This window comes from Coloeus monedula (genome assembly GCF_965178545.1).
Source record: "Coloeus monedula genome assembly, chromosome: 3".
Classification (NCBI taxonomy): domain Eukaryota; kingdom Metazoa; phylum Chordata; class Aves; order Passeriformes; family Corvidae; genus Coloeus; species Coloeus monedula.
Window position 1 is genome coordinate 29212489 of NC_138783.1, and position 19624 is coordinate 29232112.

General features: G+C 43.4%; 1 protein-coding gene across 1 annotated transcript; it reads right to left on the bottom strand.

The window, feature by feature from the left end:
- Nucleotides 1–1111: 1111 nt before the first annotated feature.
- LOC309571457 (antigen WC1.1-like) lies at nucleotides 1112–19329 on the bottom strand (the record flags this gene model as incomplete). Its single annotated transcript, XM_082278963.1, has 17 exons — nucleotides 19219–19329; nucleotides 18909–18979; nucleotides 14095–14409; nucleotides 12303–12611; nucleotides 10404–10718; nucleotides 9256–9567; nucleotides 8642–8959; nucleotides 8120–8434; nucleotides 7134–7448; nucleotides 6295–6357; nucleotides 5894–6208; nucleotides 5668–5703; nucleotides 5231–5368; nucleotides 4835–4930; nucleotides 4200–4283; nucleotides 2976–3128; nucleotides 1112–1209 (listed from the first exon to the last, which is right to left on the bottom strand). Exons 2-17 carry the CDS (start codon nucleotides 18976–18978, stop codon nucleotides 1112–1114), a joined length of 3252 nt encoding a protein of 1083 aa, XP_082135089.1. The 5' UTR covers nucleotide 18979; nucleotides 19219–19329.
- Nucleotides 19330–19624: the final 295 nt, after the last annotated feature.

The window sequence follows — 19624 nt, forward strand, 5'->3', positions numbered from 1 at the left end:
ATCCTGTAAGCATCTGTTTTCATCCCTTCTGACAGAAATTTTGCCTGATAGATCCCACAGTTAAGCCATTTTACATCTTTTATTAATCTTGTGCTGTTAATATGATTTCAATCCAATTCCTCCAATTATCCTAAATATTTCCTTGTGCAGATCCCATTCAGGGGCAGACAGAATGCTGTAAGACTTTGGCTACAAATTTTAACACATTTCCAATATCAGTCCACTTGTCGCATTGAGGATTATATACCCCAGTTACCTGGGAAGCACTCAGCTCAACTGGATCATTCCAATGACATCAGATGTTGCCATCTCTGAGTCCCCAAGGATCCCTTCTTTGTTGTCACTGCCTGGTGCACCTGGAGAGAAGTTCTGTCCTGTGTAGATAGTTCTGACAGGGGTAAATAGCCTGCTACACCTTTTTCTGGCATAGAATCAGTTGCTCCTGTCAGTTTCTGCTGCCTTTTCCTGTTCCTTGCAAACACTTTCTACTTTCCCAGTTTTCCTGTTAGTGAGCCAGGAAAAGTAGATTACATGATGCAATTAAATCCCATGGGTGTATGTGTTTCCCACCTTCTGTGCCTCACAGCATGCATGCAGCACACCTGTCAGGTCTTGTTGATGTTGCTGCAGAAGCAATCATCAAGAATTTCTTTCTCAAAGACTTGGCTGAAACAGAATTTTGATGATTTTCTTGCAGTTCAGTCTCCATTCCTAATAATCCCCAGAAAGCTGTCCCATGTATCTGGGAGGAAGAGCATAAATTTGAGATCTTCAGACAGCTTCTAATAATAAAACATCAGAATTCTAAAAATTAACTCAGTAAAAAAATAATTTAAATGAAAGTATTTAAAAATAAAAGAAAAAGTGTCCAGTAAATCTTAGCAACAAGAAATTATAAGAGAAATTTGAAAGATTTTCTTAACTGCCGTGCTTGTTTATCTTCTAAGCATGTAATCACTTCTTTACAAACTTGTGCAAACTAATCCTAAAAGCAGGTTGTTCTGGTTCTACTAGTGCAGGATTAGCATTTTATAAACAGTGGTGTATTCCTGGAAGTGGATTCTGGAAGTGGTGACTTCTAGAAGAAGTCAGTACAGCTCAGCAGTCTCTATCAGTGTCCCAGCTCTTCAATGTCGTCATACCCTGTATCTTCAGGAGCAGGGGATGAAGGTGTCTCAGCCTCAGAGGTCCTGTTCCTAGGAGTCCAGTCTGAAAACATGAAAGGAATAACACTGAGAGATATAAATGCACATCCTGTATGCATTACCTCTGTGTGGTTGTGCAGCTGTCAGTTGTCTCCTCCAGAAATTAGAACCTAAGCTCTATTTTATGAGTGACTGTGAAAGACCTGAGAAATGCTTATGTCACTCTGCCTTCCACTACGTATATGCATATCCAAGGATCAAGCTTTGTACACAATGTTAAAATGAATATATTCATGGACTGTTAAAAAAAAAAATCTCTAATGTCTCTCTAGTTACTTGGAGTCCTATATTTTCATTATTTTTTCATTTTTTCATTTTCATTATTGTCCTCAGTAGGCCAGAAATATTTATCCCTACCCCAAAAAGTAGAGTTCAGATCAGAAGGTGTTCCGCAGTTATATTAAATGCACAGATAAAGAAAATTCTATCTTAAATATTTTTTGGTAATTCTTTCTGGATTTGATGGACTGACCTGACAATTTAGTGCTAGGTTAAAAACCTATCTGAATCCATCCTCCAGGCACTATCCACTGTCTTTAAGAACTCACAGAGAACAGGCTCTGAAAGACTGGGAAAACTTGAGCAACATATGCTAATTTTTAAGGTGGCATGTGTGGGAGAAGAAAGAGGATTAGGAGTTACAGAAAGTTCAAGTTCAGAAAGATATGAGAACAAATGAACTACTTGTAAGGAGACAGGAGCAAAAGAACAAACAGGCAGATAACAGATTACATGGGTTTATCAAAAATAATCCCCAGCAGCTGAGTCTGATTTTTCTTTTTGATTGTCTAAGAGTCCTTTTATAAGGGAGTAGAACAAATTGTCATTTAACTCACACACATGAAATTTTTGTACATACTCTAGAGAAATATAGTCTAACCCAAACCTCTGTAGACTGGGTACAAATTCAGTCAAAAGTGGTATACCTGGTGTAGCTCACTGCACCTGGTAAGATTCTTGGACACCCCTAAATACAACAAAGTACTTTTATTATGTCCTAAGATAAAAGACACATATTCTTGTTATGTTTTCCAGATGATAACCTACTATACTATAATTCAAGTCATCCTGGCGAAGTTTTGATGAACATAGAATGAGATCTAATAAGGACACATAGAAGGCTACAGATGAAGGGAGAAACACTCAACTGCATCATTTGAAAGATCCATGTCTAATGATAGGTAGTATTCTACAGAGCAGGATTTGAAGCTGCATCAGACATTGAGCATTCTCAAGAGTGTCTTCTTGTTGGAAGGAAGTATCACACTGGCATCCATAAACAGAAGGATACGCTGCAAGAAATAAGAGCTGGTCCTTCTGCTCTACTTGACACTAGTAAGATCTCAGTACCATGCTGTAAAGAAATACTGTAAAATTTTGGTTTTGAAACAATTTTTGAAAGATATGGACTGTCTAACACGGACTGAGTGGAGACACATAATGAGCAGAGTGTTGTCAACAAGGCCTAAGTAGAAAGTTGACTAATTTAGGTTGTGGCTGTCTATAGAAACAAAATACAAAACAGAACTGAGGACAGGTGTGTGAACAAACTGTTATCAGTCTTCAAGCACTTAAAAGGCTGTTACAAAGATGGCTGCCACCCTTGGTCCCCATGGTCATTCTAATAAGAAGTAACAATTTTGACTTGCAGCAGTGAAAACTTAGCTTGGGTTGGTCACAGGCAAGAATTTTATGGCTATAAGGAAAGCAGAGCACGGGTATAGATCAGCTGGCTGTAAGAACAGAACTGCACTGCTCTTCTAGCCTCACCTGTCTGTGAATCCTTGTTTCTGTCACTTTCTCCAGGGATTCCAATAATATCCTGTTCATTCTGCCCAGAAAGAGAAGCATCTCTAGGTCTATGAGCTTCTGTTGCATCATCATAACCATCTTCCAGGGCATTTTCAGGCGGTGGAGAGGTCTCTGGAACAGTACGGCTATTAACTATAGCAGAGAGAGATCTTCCACTGGGGAAGGCAGTAGCTGATGATCCAGCAACACAGGGCTGTAATACTGGCATGTCTGTGCTTAACTGGAATCCATCCCTCAGAGAACGTTAGAGTGCAGTTTTATTGTATGTACATATGCTTACAAATAATACATGTGTAAATATAAGACTAAATCAAAGCACTCCTGTTTCACTTTTTGCCTAGCAAAAAATATTCAATCTGAATAAGAAAAAGAGACTGTATTTGGAATAATTATCTTCTCTATAAGCACTTCAAAGCAACTAAGGAAAAGCTTTTCGTTTATTTTTAACTAGAAAAAGTCTTTAATATAAGAAAGCAATAGAAAATAAAGACATGATGCAGCAGAATCCGGGATACGGGCAGCTGAGGTCCAAAACTGCTTGTGCTTTTAGCAGTTGATCTCCTGGACACCAGGCAATAGCTAAGAGAGCTTTTTGATCAGCTCTAGGAAAATGCAGTTCTTCTCCAAACACTTGCTCTCCCTCAGTTATTTCAAATTAAAAAAAACCACCACTAACCAACCCAAACCACCCCAAAACTCCCACAGCTAGGAATCTGGATTTTCTTCGGAGTGCTTGTATTTTTTTTAGATCACTCAGATTAAAATTCCCAAATTAGCTCAAATTATATGCCAGTGTTCCTATTTCTTCTTATGTCTTTCCTCTGTTTTAATTCTCCTCCTTTTTCTCAGAAATAAAGCAACAGCTTATAAGCTATTACAGTTGCAATGTCTCAGAGAAACAGTTGTCAAACTGTTTTACTCATGTGACTGGATCCTGTAAAGTGTGTGCAAAACTACCAACAAACATTTATTTTGAATTTCTAATATAGAAGAGGAAAACTAGCACTTTTATATTAGATTGTATGACACTCTTCCACCACAAAAGTTACACAGAAAATTTTGGCTCACATCAAAACATCACTAGCACATGAAGTGAAAGTTGAATCATTCGTAATGCTTTGGATATTAAAAGTTACCCTGATTTGGGATCTCTTTCTTTGTACAAACCCTTTCTTTCATCACCTTGGGTTGCTTCAGGATCATTTTCTTCATCACTGTCCCCCCTATAGACCTGTTTCTTGGGTTTTGAGCTCTCTGAATAAGAATCTAGACAAATGAGAAAGAGCGTGATATCAGATTAAACTCTCCTGAAGTGCTAAGACTGCACTATGAGAAAAAGAGCAGGCTCCAGTAATACCACCCAAGTCCAACAGATTCTTTGGCAGTCAGTATTACTTCTGCAAGGCTTACAATGGAATAACCAAGAATCCCTCAGGGGCCCCATAACATCTCTACTGGATCATGAGGGAGGTAAGCCACAAAGGGAGAAAAGCAATCCACAGGAGGAAACCTACAGGGACCCAGTTGCTGTGAGGGAGATGCAAATTATTCCTTTCTTTGTCCCTGCTTTAAATAATTGCAGCAAAAGGGTTTTTTTTTAAAATTTGCTTGACGTATGCTGATCTATGGTCTATGACTGCAGTGAGGACTGCAAAAACCAAATTGTCCCTAGGAGAGGAATTGACAGAGTCCACTGGGCAGGAAACTCCTTTCCTCAAATCCAGGTATTTTTAATTTCCCAGTAGATTTGGGACCTGCAAAGTATCAGACTGGAATCAGAAAGCAGGAGCTTTCCCTTGAGAAGAGCACACACAGACCTGAGAGGAAAGTCATGCCCTGCTTTTTCCTCATCAGGCTGTAATCAATCTCTTCATAGACAGCCTCGGAGAAGGGATCGTAGGATAGTCCGGAGCCTGAAAGTAAAAGGTAATGATCACTTACACAGTCTCTGCTCATACTCAGGCTGGGGTCATGAAAAGGAGAAGTGCCTTAAAGGGGTGTATGTGGCCTGGTTGGCACCTAGAAAGGCACCAAGAGCTGCTGACTGAGGATAAGCACCTCTGGGCTCTTTCACTGCCAGAAAGTAGTGAAAAAATCTTAGTGTGGCAACAGATGCTGCTCATCTCAGTCACCCACCCCCACTGCCTCCCCAGCCAGCTAAACATTTGGGGCCATGTAAAGGAGGTATTTCTTACCAGTCCTGAGAGACCCACCTCTCTGCTGTGCCCTGGCATGTCGGATCTGCCCAGCAAGAATGGCAAGGACCAGGCAGAGAAGAGTCCCTAGGATAATGGAGAGGATGACAGGCACTGAAAGTCTCGTGCTGCCTGTGGCAGGGCGGCGGGGATGATCTGAATGGAAATGAAGGGTAAACAGGTAGAGAATCAGATGTCCCAAAGGGCTGCTCTTCTGCAGCCTCTTGCTGTGCCCATGCTAGTAGAGTGAGCAGGGCACCTGCTGCTCTGTTATGGGTCCTGCTCAAGCAGATAGAATTCAGCAGCTGGAGATGGTGCCATTCAGTTTTCCTTTATTAAAGGCTGTGGGAAGTGCTTTCTGATGAGCTGAAATAAACTGCTGTTTTATCTGCTAAGTATCAGGGACATTAAATTGTCATTTGATGAGAGAAAGAAAGGAGGGGGAAGGAATTTACCTGCTCTCGTGGGTGATGCTGTTGTTTCTGTCACACCTGCAAAAGGAAGGTGAGTCCAGATTAGGGAAGAGGCAAGTGTGAAAAATAGGGAGATCAGCTTCATATAATTTGTGTGGTTCTTGCAGTCAAAAATATGAAAGGGCTAGTCTCTGGGAAATATAGCTGGCACAATTCTCCCCTACCCACCTCCTTCCCAGACCTGTGTAATAAAGGACCAGTCACTAACCAGAGCAATTCACAGCCGCATCTTCCTTATGGTCACAGTTTTTGCCAAACAAAGGCTTGGTAGGACAGTCCCAAAGAGACAGCTCTGTCCCTTTACAGTGCACCTTCTCCAACCAGATGGGACCAGTTCCTTCCCCAAAGGCAGCTTCACTGAGAGCAGACACAGCAGATCCACAGCCCAGCTGCCTGCATACAACGTTGGCATCTGCCATGTCCCAGGTGTCATCACAGATTGTTCCCCAGGAACCCTGGTGCCAAATCTCCACTCTGCCTGAACATTCATCCTCTCCTCCCATGACTCGCAACTTCTCCCTGTCTGCAAAACACAGAAATCTTCTGTTTTACTGAAACAGCAGGAAGGTCCACAGGGACCAATGAAGAAAAACAAAGAGGTGGAGGTACCTGAACAACTTGTAGAGTTTGGACACTCAGCAAGTGCAGCTGGAGATGTTGCCTCCCTTCTTCCTGCAGAATTTAAATAATTAAGTAAATAATTTAATTATTCTCTGAAAAATATCAAGGAAGTATAAAATACCTGAAGATTAACCATCAAGTTCATTGTTTCCTGAAATATGTATGGCCTGTTTAGTTCTTGGTGGATGGCTCTTTGGCTGTTGCTGTAATAATTTTCCTAGTGGTTATGCTGTCCTTCTCATGGGGCAGCTGCAATCTCTTTCAGGATATCTGAATGTCATCCAGAGTTCATTTGTATTATAGTGAATGTATATGAATACAGATATTGATGCCCATAGGTGTGAAATGCTGTCATAAGAGCAGGCATTAGAAAGGGACCTTTAGAACCAAACTGATCTGTACACTTGGCCATGGCTACGTGTATACACTGATATGCCTCCATACATGTAGAAACATAGACTTGCCTCTACACCTCTTGGGAAGTCTCATCCCAACTCAGATCTCACAGACTGACTATGTATCATAGATTTTTGCATTAAAAAATATGCAATGGCACCATCCTGTTAGGGAATTCCTTGGGATTTCACTGGGTGAGAGCACTCTGTGACAATCTTGTAATTTTAATTCACTCCTTTGAGTCAAGGATATAGACAAAGAACAATGTTGCTGCCATTTACATGAAACTAGAAATAATATATACCAGATAACAAGTGAACATAAGGTAGTTACTGCAACGTCCACATGTGCATGCATATGTTAATGTATATGTCTGGCCATTTCTATTTACCAGTGCAATTCTAATTATTTACCAGTGCATTTCTAATTACCAGTGCAAGTAATATGGGTCTCTTCTGCTCGGTTATCACATGACTGAGGATTCCAGGGGTCTGACTGACACTGCCAGAGAGAGCTGTGCTGCTCAGTGCACTCAATGTGGTCCAGCCACGTGGGCCCAGACCCTCTGCCATATTTGAAGTCTGTTGCTATTCTTCCTCCCTCTCCACAGCCCAGGTGTTTGCACACAGTTGCTGCGGTGAGCTGGGACATGCGATTGGAACAAACGCTCCCCCACGTCCCGTTGTAGAAAACTTCTACACGCCCAGCACAGTCATTGCCATTCACCAGCCTCAGAGCCAGGAAATCTGGAAGTGAAGACATAAAAATGGAATTAGTGCCACAAACTTCTTGTGATTTGTTTCTTCCCTGCCTGTGTAATAACACTTCATTTACAGTGCTGACTACCTGTATTGGTTCTACCTGTATTGTGGAGCATGGATGCTTCAGAGGCTGCCATCTTTTTAGGATTGGTACTGGCTCCATAGTGGGCCCTAACAGTCTGCACTCCCTTCAGGGGTCATCAGTGTTTTTTTCCACATCTCTTCTATTTCTCCTCTCTCTTGCTGCTGCCATTCTGTCTTAAATATGCGTGAGCAGAGCCACCATAAACTGCTTGGATTGTCTGATGCTTTGGTGCACAGTGGGTTGTTTCCATTGGTTTCAGAGGCAGCTGTAACTGACTAATGAGCACACTGCTCCTTGCAGTGGAAATCTTTACAAACCTGTCCCATTTATCCCCCAAATATCCTACCACACCACAGTCTTTTTTGTATGTATGTGTGTGTTGGTGCTTAATATGGGCTTCTGTAGATCCTTTGCACCCTGGTAGGACCAAGAAGATGTGCTGACCAGCTATGCCTCAAGTAATCAAGACAGCAAGAGGCTGTCCTAGCAAGTCTCCACTATTCTCTACTTCCTGTTCACGCAGCCCTCCTGTTTGAACCCACAGGCTCAAAAGAGGGTTTTCCAAACACACCTGAGCACAGGACTCCAGCATCCTCTTTGTGTTGGCAGTTGTGCTGGCCCCATGCCCTAGAGGGACATGCCCAGAGATCAGATTCAGCCCCAGTACAATTCACGTCATCCAGCCAGATCTGCCCTGACCCTGCTCCATAGTGAGCAGAGACGAATGCCTCGATGGCATGTCCACATCCAAGCTGTTTGCAAACCACATTGGCATCTGACAGATCCCAGTTATCATCGCAGATGGTGCCCCAGATGCCATGATGATAAAGCTCTACTCTCCCAGCGCAGCGGTTTGTTCCATTCACCAGCTTCATCTGCCTGCTGCCTGTAGGAAGAAAATCCAGCTGCCAGCATGCAACACAACTATAATGCACAGGTCAGCATAATGGCAATGTTTCTAAAGCACTTTTAAGACATCATGTTCTTGTCATATCCCAATTCTTCTGCTATGGTTGCTTGGGCAGAAGTCCTGTGAGGCTAAAATTGCATAAAGGGAAAGGAAACATTCTGTACCTTTCACACAGTGACTCACCCAAACAAATCACGCCAACATCTTCAGAAACTCCTGTTGGAACTGTCTGATGATGGGAGGTGTTGCAGAGCATCAGCTGAGTTTCATTTCCAGTACACTGGACACTCCTTAGGCCAACAAGACCCATCCCTCGCTCAGACTTTGGAAGGTAATAGGCTTTCTCAGCAGTTCCACACTGGAGCTGTCTGCACACCACGTGAGCATCCTTGATGTCCCAGTCATCATCCAGGACTCTGCTCCACACGCCATGGAGGAAGATCTCAACTCGCCCATCACAGCGGCTCTCGCCCCCTGAGAGTCTGAGTGATTCAGCAAGACCTGGGCTCAAGAGAGCTGGAAAATATATTGAGTAACATCTACTGCTCTTACTGCAGTAGGAATAACTTGCAGGAGAGCTATAGAAGACAAATTTCTGTGCTGGTAAAATATTAATTCTCACCACTGATTAAGGAGACTGCCTCTGTTAAGGCTTTGTTTGCTTTCATGCACACAAAGGCCTGTGATGGGAAGCGAGAAAGGCTTCCCCAGCTCATAGTCTAGATCCTGTCAGTGAGATCACCAGCACTGCTTTGGTCTGAAGTTGCACCACCCATAAAAGGCCACTGCTGACTTACCTGAGCAAGTTACAGTGGCTGCTTCTTTGGCTGAACATGTTGGATTGCCCAAAGTCACTTGAGCACAATCCCACAGGCAGGACTCTGTGCCTTCACAGTGAAAAGCATCTCTCCATATAGGCCCATTCCCATCCACAGAACCATCTTCCATCTGGATTGACTTTGCATAGCCACAGTTCAGCTGATGGCAGAGAACACTGGCAGCTTGCAAATTCCAGTGGGAGCGGCAGAGTCTTCCCCACGTGTCTCCATGGCGGATCTCCACTATGCCAGAGCATGTGGTGCCATTCACCAGCCTGCCCCCTGGACACCCTGAATGTAAGAGAAAGGGAGTACTGGAGTGTTACATTTGCAATTGCTCATGGGCATGACCTGGAAGTGACTGGGAAATGGGAATGAGTTTTCCTTATCATTCAGTAGTAAAAATGACTTAACTGGGCCAGACTTGTAACTAGAAACTTCCATACCCATAACAAGACTTGAGTCCATCCTATTTTACTGAGAAGAATGACTAGAAATCAGGATCAGGTCCCAATTGCAAATTTAAAAATCAGGGCACTAGGTTTTGGGGCTCTGGGTCAAACAATAGACCTTAAATGTTCAGACTGGTATCACCTAGGGCCTACAGTTCTGCATCCTTCAACTGCTGGTCCAAGTCCTCACTTACACCTGGACCAGGAATTCAGTCCTTGCCTCAAGTACCTGACAGGTGTAACTGTCTCCAGTCTTGTCTCATGCTATGCCTGGCTGTCCTCTCCAGCTGGACCCTACATCTCGCTGATTGCTTTGACTTCTCTGGGGCTGCACATAGACCTTATTACCAGTACCTTCCTCTGTGCAGGTGCTTTGGATTGTGCCTTAGTGACAAGGGCTCTGTCTGTGCTGTGCTCAGCCTCTGTGCCCTCATCCTGAGCTGTGGAGCTGCCCTGCTCTTGCTGCTGCCTGACACAAGGAGCATTTCAGAGAGAGCAACCTTGTGGTACAGGCGAAGTGCAGCCTTGACTCCTGTTGCAGCAGACAAAAGATGGACTCCACATACGCCCTCCACATACACCCTGACTCCACATACACCCTCTGAATTTTGAGTCCATATTTTTCCTCAAGGAAGGAGTTTTTCAATTTTCTCCTTAGACCTTTCCACTGCTCACCTGAACACACCACATGAGCCTCTTTTCCAGCAGGGCATTCATCATGACTTAGAGCACGCACAGGACAGTCTCTCAGGCGTGAGCCATTCTTCTTGCAGCTGAATGTGCCATTCCAGACAGTCCCATTTCCCTCCCCAAAGGACGGTTCACTTGGTATCTGTAGTGCAACTCCACAGTCTAGCTGCTGGCAGATGATATTGGCAGCTGGTAGATCCCACAGGTAGTCACACAGGGTTCCCCATGTCCCTCCGTGAAGAAGCTCTACTCTCCCTGAGCATGCAGTACTGCCATTTGCCAGCCTGTACCCACCGTAGCCTGCAGAAAGAATAAAGGAGCTTAGCAGTTACTTTTGGTTTTCTGTGCCGTTGCACTGAAAGCTGTAAGAGACCTCGATAAGTGCAAGGAACTAGCACTTTTTTATGTGTCAGGTTACTGGAAAGCATGCTGGAACAGGATGCTGATAAGCCAGCTCCAAAAAACCCCTCTATATTTTTTGTGAGGTAGCCTGCACTGTATGACTAAAAATCTTTTGTCTCTTTAAGTTCGGTGTCTCTTCCTTGCTCTGCTCTCTCCTCCCCCCTCAATACTGCTTCTACCTTACAACATCTTCTCTTTCAGAGGCAGTTTCAGTACTACCTCACACATGGTAGAGTAGGAGCAACTGGTGTCACTCTCTTTCCCAGTAGTTGGTCATGTCACATTTCCTGGTAAGTAGAAGCTGCAGTGGGGAATTCTCAGCTTTCCTCCATGCCCCACAGAAAGGCTCTGAACACCACAGGCCATATCCATCAGCATATTCACAATAAATTAAGGGCAGCATGGGTGGCACTGTGGTGTCCTACTGCCAGCCCCATGCAGTCCCTCTGTCTTCTCACACTGTTACTTTCTACCTTTACCTTGTCCTTGCATTGTACCCCCAATGAGACCAGGATTTCAGCTCTGACTGAAAGACTCTGACTAAGACTCTTGCAAGACAGAAGCAGGAGCCAAGGCCTGTTAGATGCCTTAACTGAGCTATTTGGCTGCCACAGCTCCCCAGCCAGTGGTCCAGGTCACTGTGGTTAGGGGTACAGTGTCCAAGGCAATCTTGAAATAGACTGGAGACCTTTGACTGGACAATGGACATGAAGTGCAATCATTTTCCAGGCTTGTTTTGTGAGAAAGTTGCCAGCAGTTCTGCCCCAGGTTTACTTTACCCTTTAGAACTGTGGCCTCAGGAAAACAGTTGTGTTTGCTAGGTCTAATCTTCACTTTTGCAGCGGGTTGCAATACCGAGCCATATTCAGAGCCCCCAGCAGCCGTGACTGTGTGGAGTTTTTAAGTAATGTTACCTGCCAGTCACAATGAAAGTCATCTAGGCCTCTGGAAACCTTTTTATTTATTTATTTTTTAAATAACTTACAGTTGTAGCTTGTGCCTCCTTCAACCTTTTGGAGATAGGGTACCTCTCCCAGTTTTATAATTAACTGAAGAGCCAGGGATTAACATACGCACTGGCACCACAGGAAAGAAATTAATGTCTGAATATTCCTGCTTGTCTGCTCTGGCCCTTTCTCCTTTTATTCATAAGAGAAAGACATGTAAAGCATTCTTAGCACTGTTGAGTGCATATCTCTAATAGCATAAAAGAAATGACAGTCCTTTTGGAGTCTGCCCCTGGTGCAGTAGTGAAGTGGTTAGAACAGCCCATGTTAGATGCAGACTCTGAGTAGAGTGAATGAGTGAGTGGGACTACTCTCTGTTATTTCCTGGTCCCCCTTGAATGGCTCAAGGCATGATGGGGGAAGCATCCAGGGATCCTGAGGACCATAGAAGTGTGCAAAGGCTCTGAACTGTGGGTTAACAGGAAGAAGGCATAGACGACACCGGTGAAGTACGTCCATCAGCCCAAAGTCTCACCTGAACACACAACAGTGGCATCATGAGAGCACGTGTTAGTGTGGTGTATGTTCCTGGGACAGTCTGCAAGGTGAATCTCATTCCCTACACAGTGAAACTCTTCTTGCCAGATCAGTTCATGTCTGTCTCCAAAGTGAGTTCCTCTCAAGGTATCCACAGCGTGGCCACACTCTAACTCATTACATACAACTGAGGCAGTTTTGAAATCAATGTGTGAAAAACAGACAGTCACCCAAGATTCTTCTTGCTTTACTTCCAAATGTCCTGAGCAGGCAGTGTCCCCTCCAGTCAGACGCAGATCAGAGAAGCCTGGAAAAAACCAAAAACCAAGAAGTCCAGCATCAAGGGTTGGTTGTACTAACCTATTTTCATAACTCCTGTACCTCAGTGGGCAAGACACGTCACTTCTCTGAGGATCACCGATACTTTTAAATTGTGACCAGGCAACTCCTGTATACCACTGATAAGAAAGAAAATGGTATAGGAGATTGCTTATTTTTCAGTATGTGAAAACACTAAATCTTTGGGAAAGAAGGAGGGAAGCTTTGAACATCTGCCAATGACTGAGAAGTAGCAATCCCCAAATAGATAAATAGACAAATAGTCATTTACTAGTGCGTGTCCTTGAGACTTCATTATTTCAGTGAGTAGGAAGCTAAAGCACCCTAGGAAGAGGAAACAGGAAATGTTTCACCCAGTTTCAGAAAAGGCTAAAAAGACAGTCTGGAGATCTACAGGCTGACCAGCCTCACTTTGGTACTTGGGAAAAATATGGAGTGAGTCTTCCGGGAACACATTTGTGGGCACAAGGAGATGAATGGGAAGAGTCAGCATGATTTTATCAAGTGTGTATTATGCCTGTTAGACTGTATTGCCTTCTCTGATAGTAATGGATTTATGGATGAGGGGACAGCAGCACATGTCATTTACCTCACATTTAGCACTGCCATTAACATTGTCTTGCACAATATTCTTATGTCCAAAAACTAGGATGTTACAGTCTGGGTGGAAGGACAACATGGTTAAGCTAATTGAACAGTCAGGCTCAGTCATTAGTGAGTTAAACTCTACCTGAAGATGGTCAGCAAGTGGAATATCACTTGTGTCTTTCCAGGGGCCTGTTCTCCTCAGTGTCTTCTCTTCATGGACAAGGTGATGGAGTACACTCTTATGATTTTGGGGGGGGGAGGGAGATAACCACGAGGGCAGAGCTGCCATTCAGGGAGATCTAGACAGGCTAGACTAATGGGCTGACAGGAACCTTACAAAAATCAAAACAGGACAAATGTAAAGTCCTGAAGCTGGGAAGGAAAAACCTCTTACAATGGTTTTTCTCCAAAGAGTAAAATCTTGCATAGGGAGCAGCCAGACAGATATTGAACTTTTTTTGCCATTGCAGACTGTCCTGTCTTAGCTAACATGAAGATCTGGAGAAGAAGGGCAGTTGTAGGACATAACACTGCATTTTCTTGCTTCTCCACCTACGACTGCTTTTTAAGCCCCCATTCCTGGTCATAGACAAGTTCAGTACTGCTCTCCTGTTGCCTGGGAGAGCTGTGGTAGAAACAAATAATGCTTTTTTTCCCCCTGTTCTATGTCATTTAATATGCCCATTCTATGTCATTGCTGTGTCCAGGCAAAGTAGACTTGCACTTGCAGTCAGCAGAAGACTCAATGCTGAAGCAACTTGCTTTGGATGACTAGAGGGAGTACTTGGCTTTATCCAACCCAGAAAATTTTGATCCCAGGCTCGTATCTTTCTTCCATTATACAAATTTGGATCACTTCTTACCTGAGCAGATCACTCCAATATCAAAGTAATGGGGACAGGTAAAAGAACCCCATCCTGTATGTGTGCAGTTCCAGAGAGCAGATTCATCACCACGGCAATCAACTCGGTACAACCACGTTGGTCCAGTTCCTTGTCCAAAAGGAGCTCGATTAAGGGCCTTAACAGCATATCCACAGTGTAGTTGCTTACAAACAACCTCAGCATCTTTTATGGTCCAGTCACCATCACACACGGTTCCCCATTGCTCCTCATGTTTTACTTCCACTCTCCCAGAGCAGGGGCCCGTTCCGTTTGACAGCCTCAATTCATCAGCACCTTTAGATAGAACAAGGTTATAGAAAGGACAGAGCCCAATCATGATTATCTATTGCAGACGTTAATGAGATTATTATTACTCTTAATTTACTCTTACATCGGATTTATTTGGTTCACTTTTCTAAATAGTCCAACGTTAAAGGTTTGGGGTTTTTTTTGCAAGGAATTATGTGTGTATTTACAAGCATGAGCTAACTGCACTGCTAAAATGTAAGTTATTTCTAATGACAGGCAACCTTTCTCTTATACTGATTTACCAGGGCTGTGAAATGCCGAGTGATGTCCCTGTTTTGTGATTCACAAAGCCTGCCACAATAGACACTGCCAACTGGAGTGGGTGAGGGGACCACACGTCAGTGTGTGATTGCTACGATAGATGAAGCTTCATTTTCCTGTGAGTTAATTGGCCTGGAAGCCACTTGAAACAACAGACAGTATTAAAGGCAAAGCTGTGCTTGCCTCACAGAGATAAATCAATAAAGTCAAGTTGTCTTTCCTTGTGGTTCTCATTGCTGAAGAGTTTGTCATGGGTAAAGGAGCAGTGAAGTTGTTGTGCCCATTGTAGAGATCTAAGGCGAAGGGAATTGCGGCTGCGAAGGAGTGGAGGCATGATGTGAGCAGCATCCAGGGTACCAGCCTGGCAATTCTTTGCTTCATCCAGATGAAGAAAGACTGTGTAAAACTGGCAACCTTGTGTGTGTCTTTGGGAGTGGGATAACTGGAGGAGCTGGCTACTACAGGGACCAGAGGGGCCAGGCCAGCTACTGCAGAGGTGGTAAGGTGAGGGGGTCAGCTCAAAGACCCAACTCAAAGTTGGCTTTCTGGGCTTCAAGGGCACACTGCCGGCTCATGTCCAATTTGTCCCCACCAGTATCCCCAAGTTCTTCTCCACGGGGCTGCTCTCAAGCCATGCATCCTGAGCCAGGTACAGGCCTTGCACTTGGCCTTGTTGAACTTCATGGGGTGAGGCTCATTTTTCAAACCTGTCAAGATTCCTCTGGATAGCATTCCTTCCCTCAATGGCTGCACCACTGAGATTGGTGTCCTCTGGAAACTTGCCAAGGGTAAACTCAATCCCACTACTAATGTCAGTAATAAGGATTTTGAGCAATTCCCATCCCCTGAGGGACACCACTTGTCACTGATCTCCATTTGGACATTGAGCCATTGACTGCAACTCTTTGGACGCATCCATCCAGCCAATTTCTTATCCATTGAATAGTCCATCCATCAAACCCACATATGTCCAATTTAATGACAAGACTGTTGTGTGGGACCATGTCTAAGGCTTTACAGAAGCTGATAGATCATTATAAGGCCACTGGCTCTGTGTATGTTTGTGTCACATGTGTCACGTCGCATGTTTCTGTCTGTGTGGGCAGCCATGTACAGCTGTGGTGTGTGTGGGTATACATTTGTATATGAGTATTACATACATGTGGCTGTTTGGACTAAAAGTTAGCCTCACTACCAGTTGGAGTCAAAGTCGCTGGTGTTTAGAGCATGAAAGGGGATACCCATGAAATAGGTGGAAAATCAAATGGTAGAAAACCATGTGCAGGACTGCTGTATTCCCAGGTTAAGGACAAACTACAAGCTAAATGTGCAAAGGAAACAGGAAGAAGTTGGCTACTACATCTGAGTTTTGTCCTCAGTTTGGTCAGATTTGCATTTCAGCATGTTATGAAACAGGTAAATCCCTGAAGAGGGCTGGCAACTTCTTTTGGGCCTGGAGGATTACTCAGATTGACCACATCGCTAAAGGAGGTTTACAGGACAGTCACATAAGAAGCCTAATAACTTTGGGCACAAATTTTCACTGTTTCAACACCTGAAACACAATGGAATATTAAAGCAAACATTTACCTGGGTTTTCCACCCACATCCTCTGCCCATGGGCCCATTTAAGCACAGATGTGGGCCTTCTCCCATTGCCTGTGCCATGTGGCAGGTGCATCTGTGTTCCACTCTGGCACAGCCATGCCTGGCTATGGGCCCTGTTGATCTGCACTCACAGCCACAGTGACCAGGTGCCAAGAGAAACCTGCAGTACTCCTGCAGACCCAGCACTGGGCACTGATGTGAATGGAAAGCAATGCAGCTATGCAAATCCTGAAAATGGTCTGGGAAGATCATCTATCAATGATGGCATTTGATAAGTGACAGAAGATAATTTGCACTAAGAGCCTTGGGTTTTCCTGTAAGATTTTTTCAAAACAATCCGTTATGTAAAATATCACCTTCCCTCTCTTCCTCCAAAGAGAGAGGTGTTTCTGTGTATCACACATCTTGCTGTGGTCTGACATTGTGAAATGACAATATATAATTTTTCTTTGCATTTGGAAACAAATCTAATTCTTCTCTCTGCTCAGTGCAAATGTGTCAGTCTTAGCCCATGAGCTGGTGCTAATGCAGCCACTTCTTTCCAAAACTAACCATTGTTTCATTTCTTATCGCAGAGTAAACTGCTAGCAGTAGTCAATTGGAAGGCAGTTTTGCCTCCATCTTCATGTGGTTTTTAACTGCTTCATCAGACACAGGCAATGTGGCTTTGACACAGGATAGCCTCTTATACACAGCAAAGGCTTTACCTCTGTCCTAACACTGCTGAATTTCCTTGCAATTTCCTGCCTATCATTTAGATTTGGAAACGAAAAAGAAGGAATGTGGTTATTCAAGTGACTGACAATTGGTAACTTCCAACCCCTTTTTTTTTCTGTGAAGTATTCTCTCTCCTCAAGTTTCCTGAGTTAGAAAGTCACTTACATAGCACAACCCTCAGATAACTATGAAACCACTTTGTGCCTGCAACATGTTGTCTCAGAGGGAGCGTAATCTTTCTGTAATAAGTCTTGTAAGTTTCTTGAAAGACATTCTGGAGAACAACCCCCAGGCTATTTGAAGAACATAGTCCAAAAAAAGAGTTTTCTCAGCTAAAACATTTATACATTTAAAAGAGAAATGAATTCTAAGAAAAGTTGAATTCATCATACATTTTTAAAGGAACCAGATAACCTATTTCTATTAGCCATATCCAGGAGCAAAACCAACAGCTCTTCACTCAACAGTATAACCTCTCTGCACTTGAATTTTTAAGTAATTGTATATCTGACATTTTCAACATGTAACAGCATGCAAGACTGCATGCAGAGGTAGGCATAACCCAACTGACAGATTTAAATATTTCCTTTAAAAAGCAATCATTTGCTGTAATCAGTCTTCTCTGAATTTTTTATAATACATACAGGCACAATTTTGTATTTCCTCACACACCACAGCATGTCCCACAAATACCTTCATTGAATTCAGTGGTTGGGTGTTCGGCTTGGCTGAGAAGGCATGAGATTTCTGCCTGCTCCAGGTGAAGACCCAGTTCTTCTTGTAGGCAAAGGATGAGAATGCAGCATGCATTCCTGTCCCCAAGCCCTAAGAGGAGGTTTTCAGCCAAGGCCTGCTGCCTCAGGGGCAGATTGCCAGCTCCCTCCCTGAGGGTAGTGGCTCCTGCACTGCTCTGCACAGTGCTCCATGCCTGGGGAACATCAGAGCTCCTGTAGTAGCATGGAGAGTGCAAGTGCTACCAGAGCAGAGATGAGGGTCATAGGTGCTGATGATGTTGTCAAGGTAAAGCTACTCTTGTCTGCATCTTCCAGTCATCTGTTACTGTTCCCTGATGTTAGCAAGGAGTTGGCAGAAAACTCACTCTCATTTCTACAGTACAGCTCAGGTGACATGAAAACATCACTACAAAGGTGTCCAGATAAAAATGTTTCGTATTATGAAAATGTATGTCAAGAATGATTTCTGTTCTCTGCCATGTGAACTCTGACTGCATCCACACAACTGGAGAGAACCTTCAAGACTAGGGCCATGCCATAGCAAAGCATCAACTGTGAAGTCTTTTTCTCCTCATATGGGGATGAACCACCACCACAATGCCATAATGTCACCTCCATGTATAGAGAGAAAAAAATGAGGTTTACAAAATCTGTCTCTCATCACCAACATCAAGCATGTACACATAGGTCAAGAAGAGCAGAGAGGCAAATAGTGATAAGCGTCAGATATGCAGGCACAACTGAGGGGATGTTGTGTTACCCAAACTCCACTGGACACACAGGGCAGAGCTACATCATTTTAACTGGTGTTGAACAAAGACCTGGAATTATTAATTCTGTCTACAAAGAGCTCAGCAGGAGAGATAAGACAGTAATAAGAATACCCAACCATGTTTTAGTACAACTCAACAGTTTACAAAATTTGCACTTGAATTCTTATGAGAATAGCCAGTCACTGATGTCTGAGTAAAATACAAAATTTTTACAAATGGCTTACCCTTCTTTATCTCAGGATTACCAAGGAGATTAAATCAAAGACAGAAACATACTTGAACACCTTTTTGTCACTTTGCTTTACAGGTTCATAGAATAACAACCTATTTATATTAAATTTGCATACTTTTCTTATCTCACTGCCTTAAGTGAAATAAAGTATGTACTTACCCAGAGAGACTTGAATGGAGAGGAGAAGCAACCACAACACTGGAGTAGAAAGATGTTCTTTTATTGCCATCCTAACCACAGACAGATGAAACTTCACTCTCCAGGTATTCCCTAGACCAAACTCTGCAAGGGCATTCCTGTATTTCGCAAACGACTACAAAGGAGGAAATATATAGATTCACGTGCTAGCACGAACTACGTGAAGGAACCAATAGAAATATTGTTCACCTTTTTAGACGTTATCAGCAGACTAATCTCCAATCTGAAGGAGCCAAAGCCTCCAATAAAATTCAAAAAGTGTGCTTGTGACCTTATATGAAGGATGATTGCATATCTGATGGCTTCATCAGAATTGTTTTACTATGGGACCAACATTGGTGGCACAGGCAGAGCAGCTCGCAATGTGGTTATTTCTCACCAGACAAAGGAATTTGAAAGTGCAGAACACTGGTCATTTATGAATCATTTCAGAAGAGAAACAGGCAAAGATTACCCCTAAATTTGAAGCTTGTCCATCTCGTTGGGAGAAATTGTACTCCAATCAACAGAAATGGTGTTTATCACTAGAGGTGGTTCGGTGAGTAAAAAATGATACCCTCTCTGTCGTTGGGGCAGGCTCAGGGCTTCCTTATTTTGTCAAAGCTTTGTGGGCAGAAGCTCTTAAAAGACCATCTTCCTTAGGATTTGAATTACAGGCCTTCCTGTTTCTTCTGCTG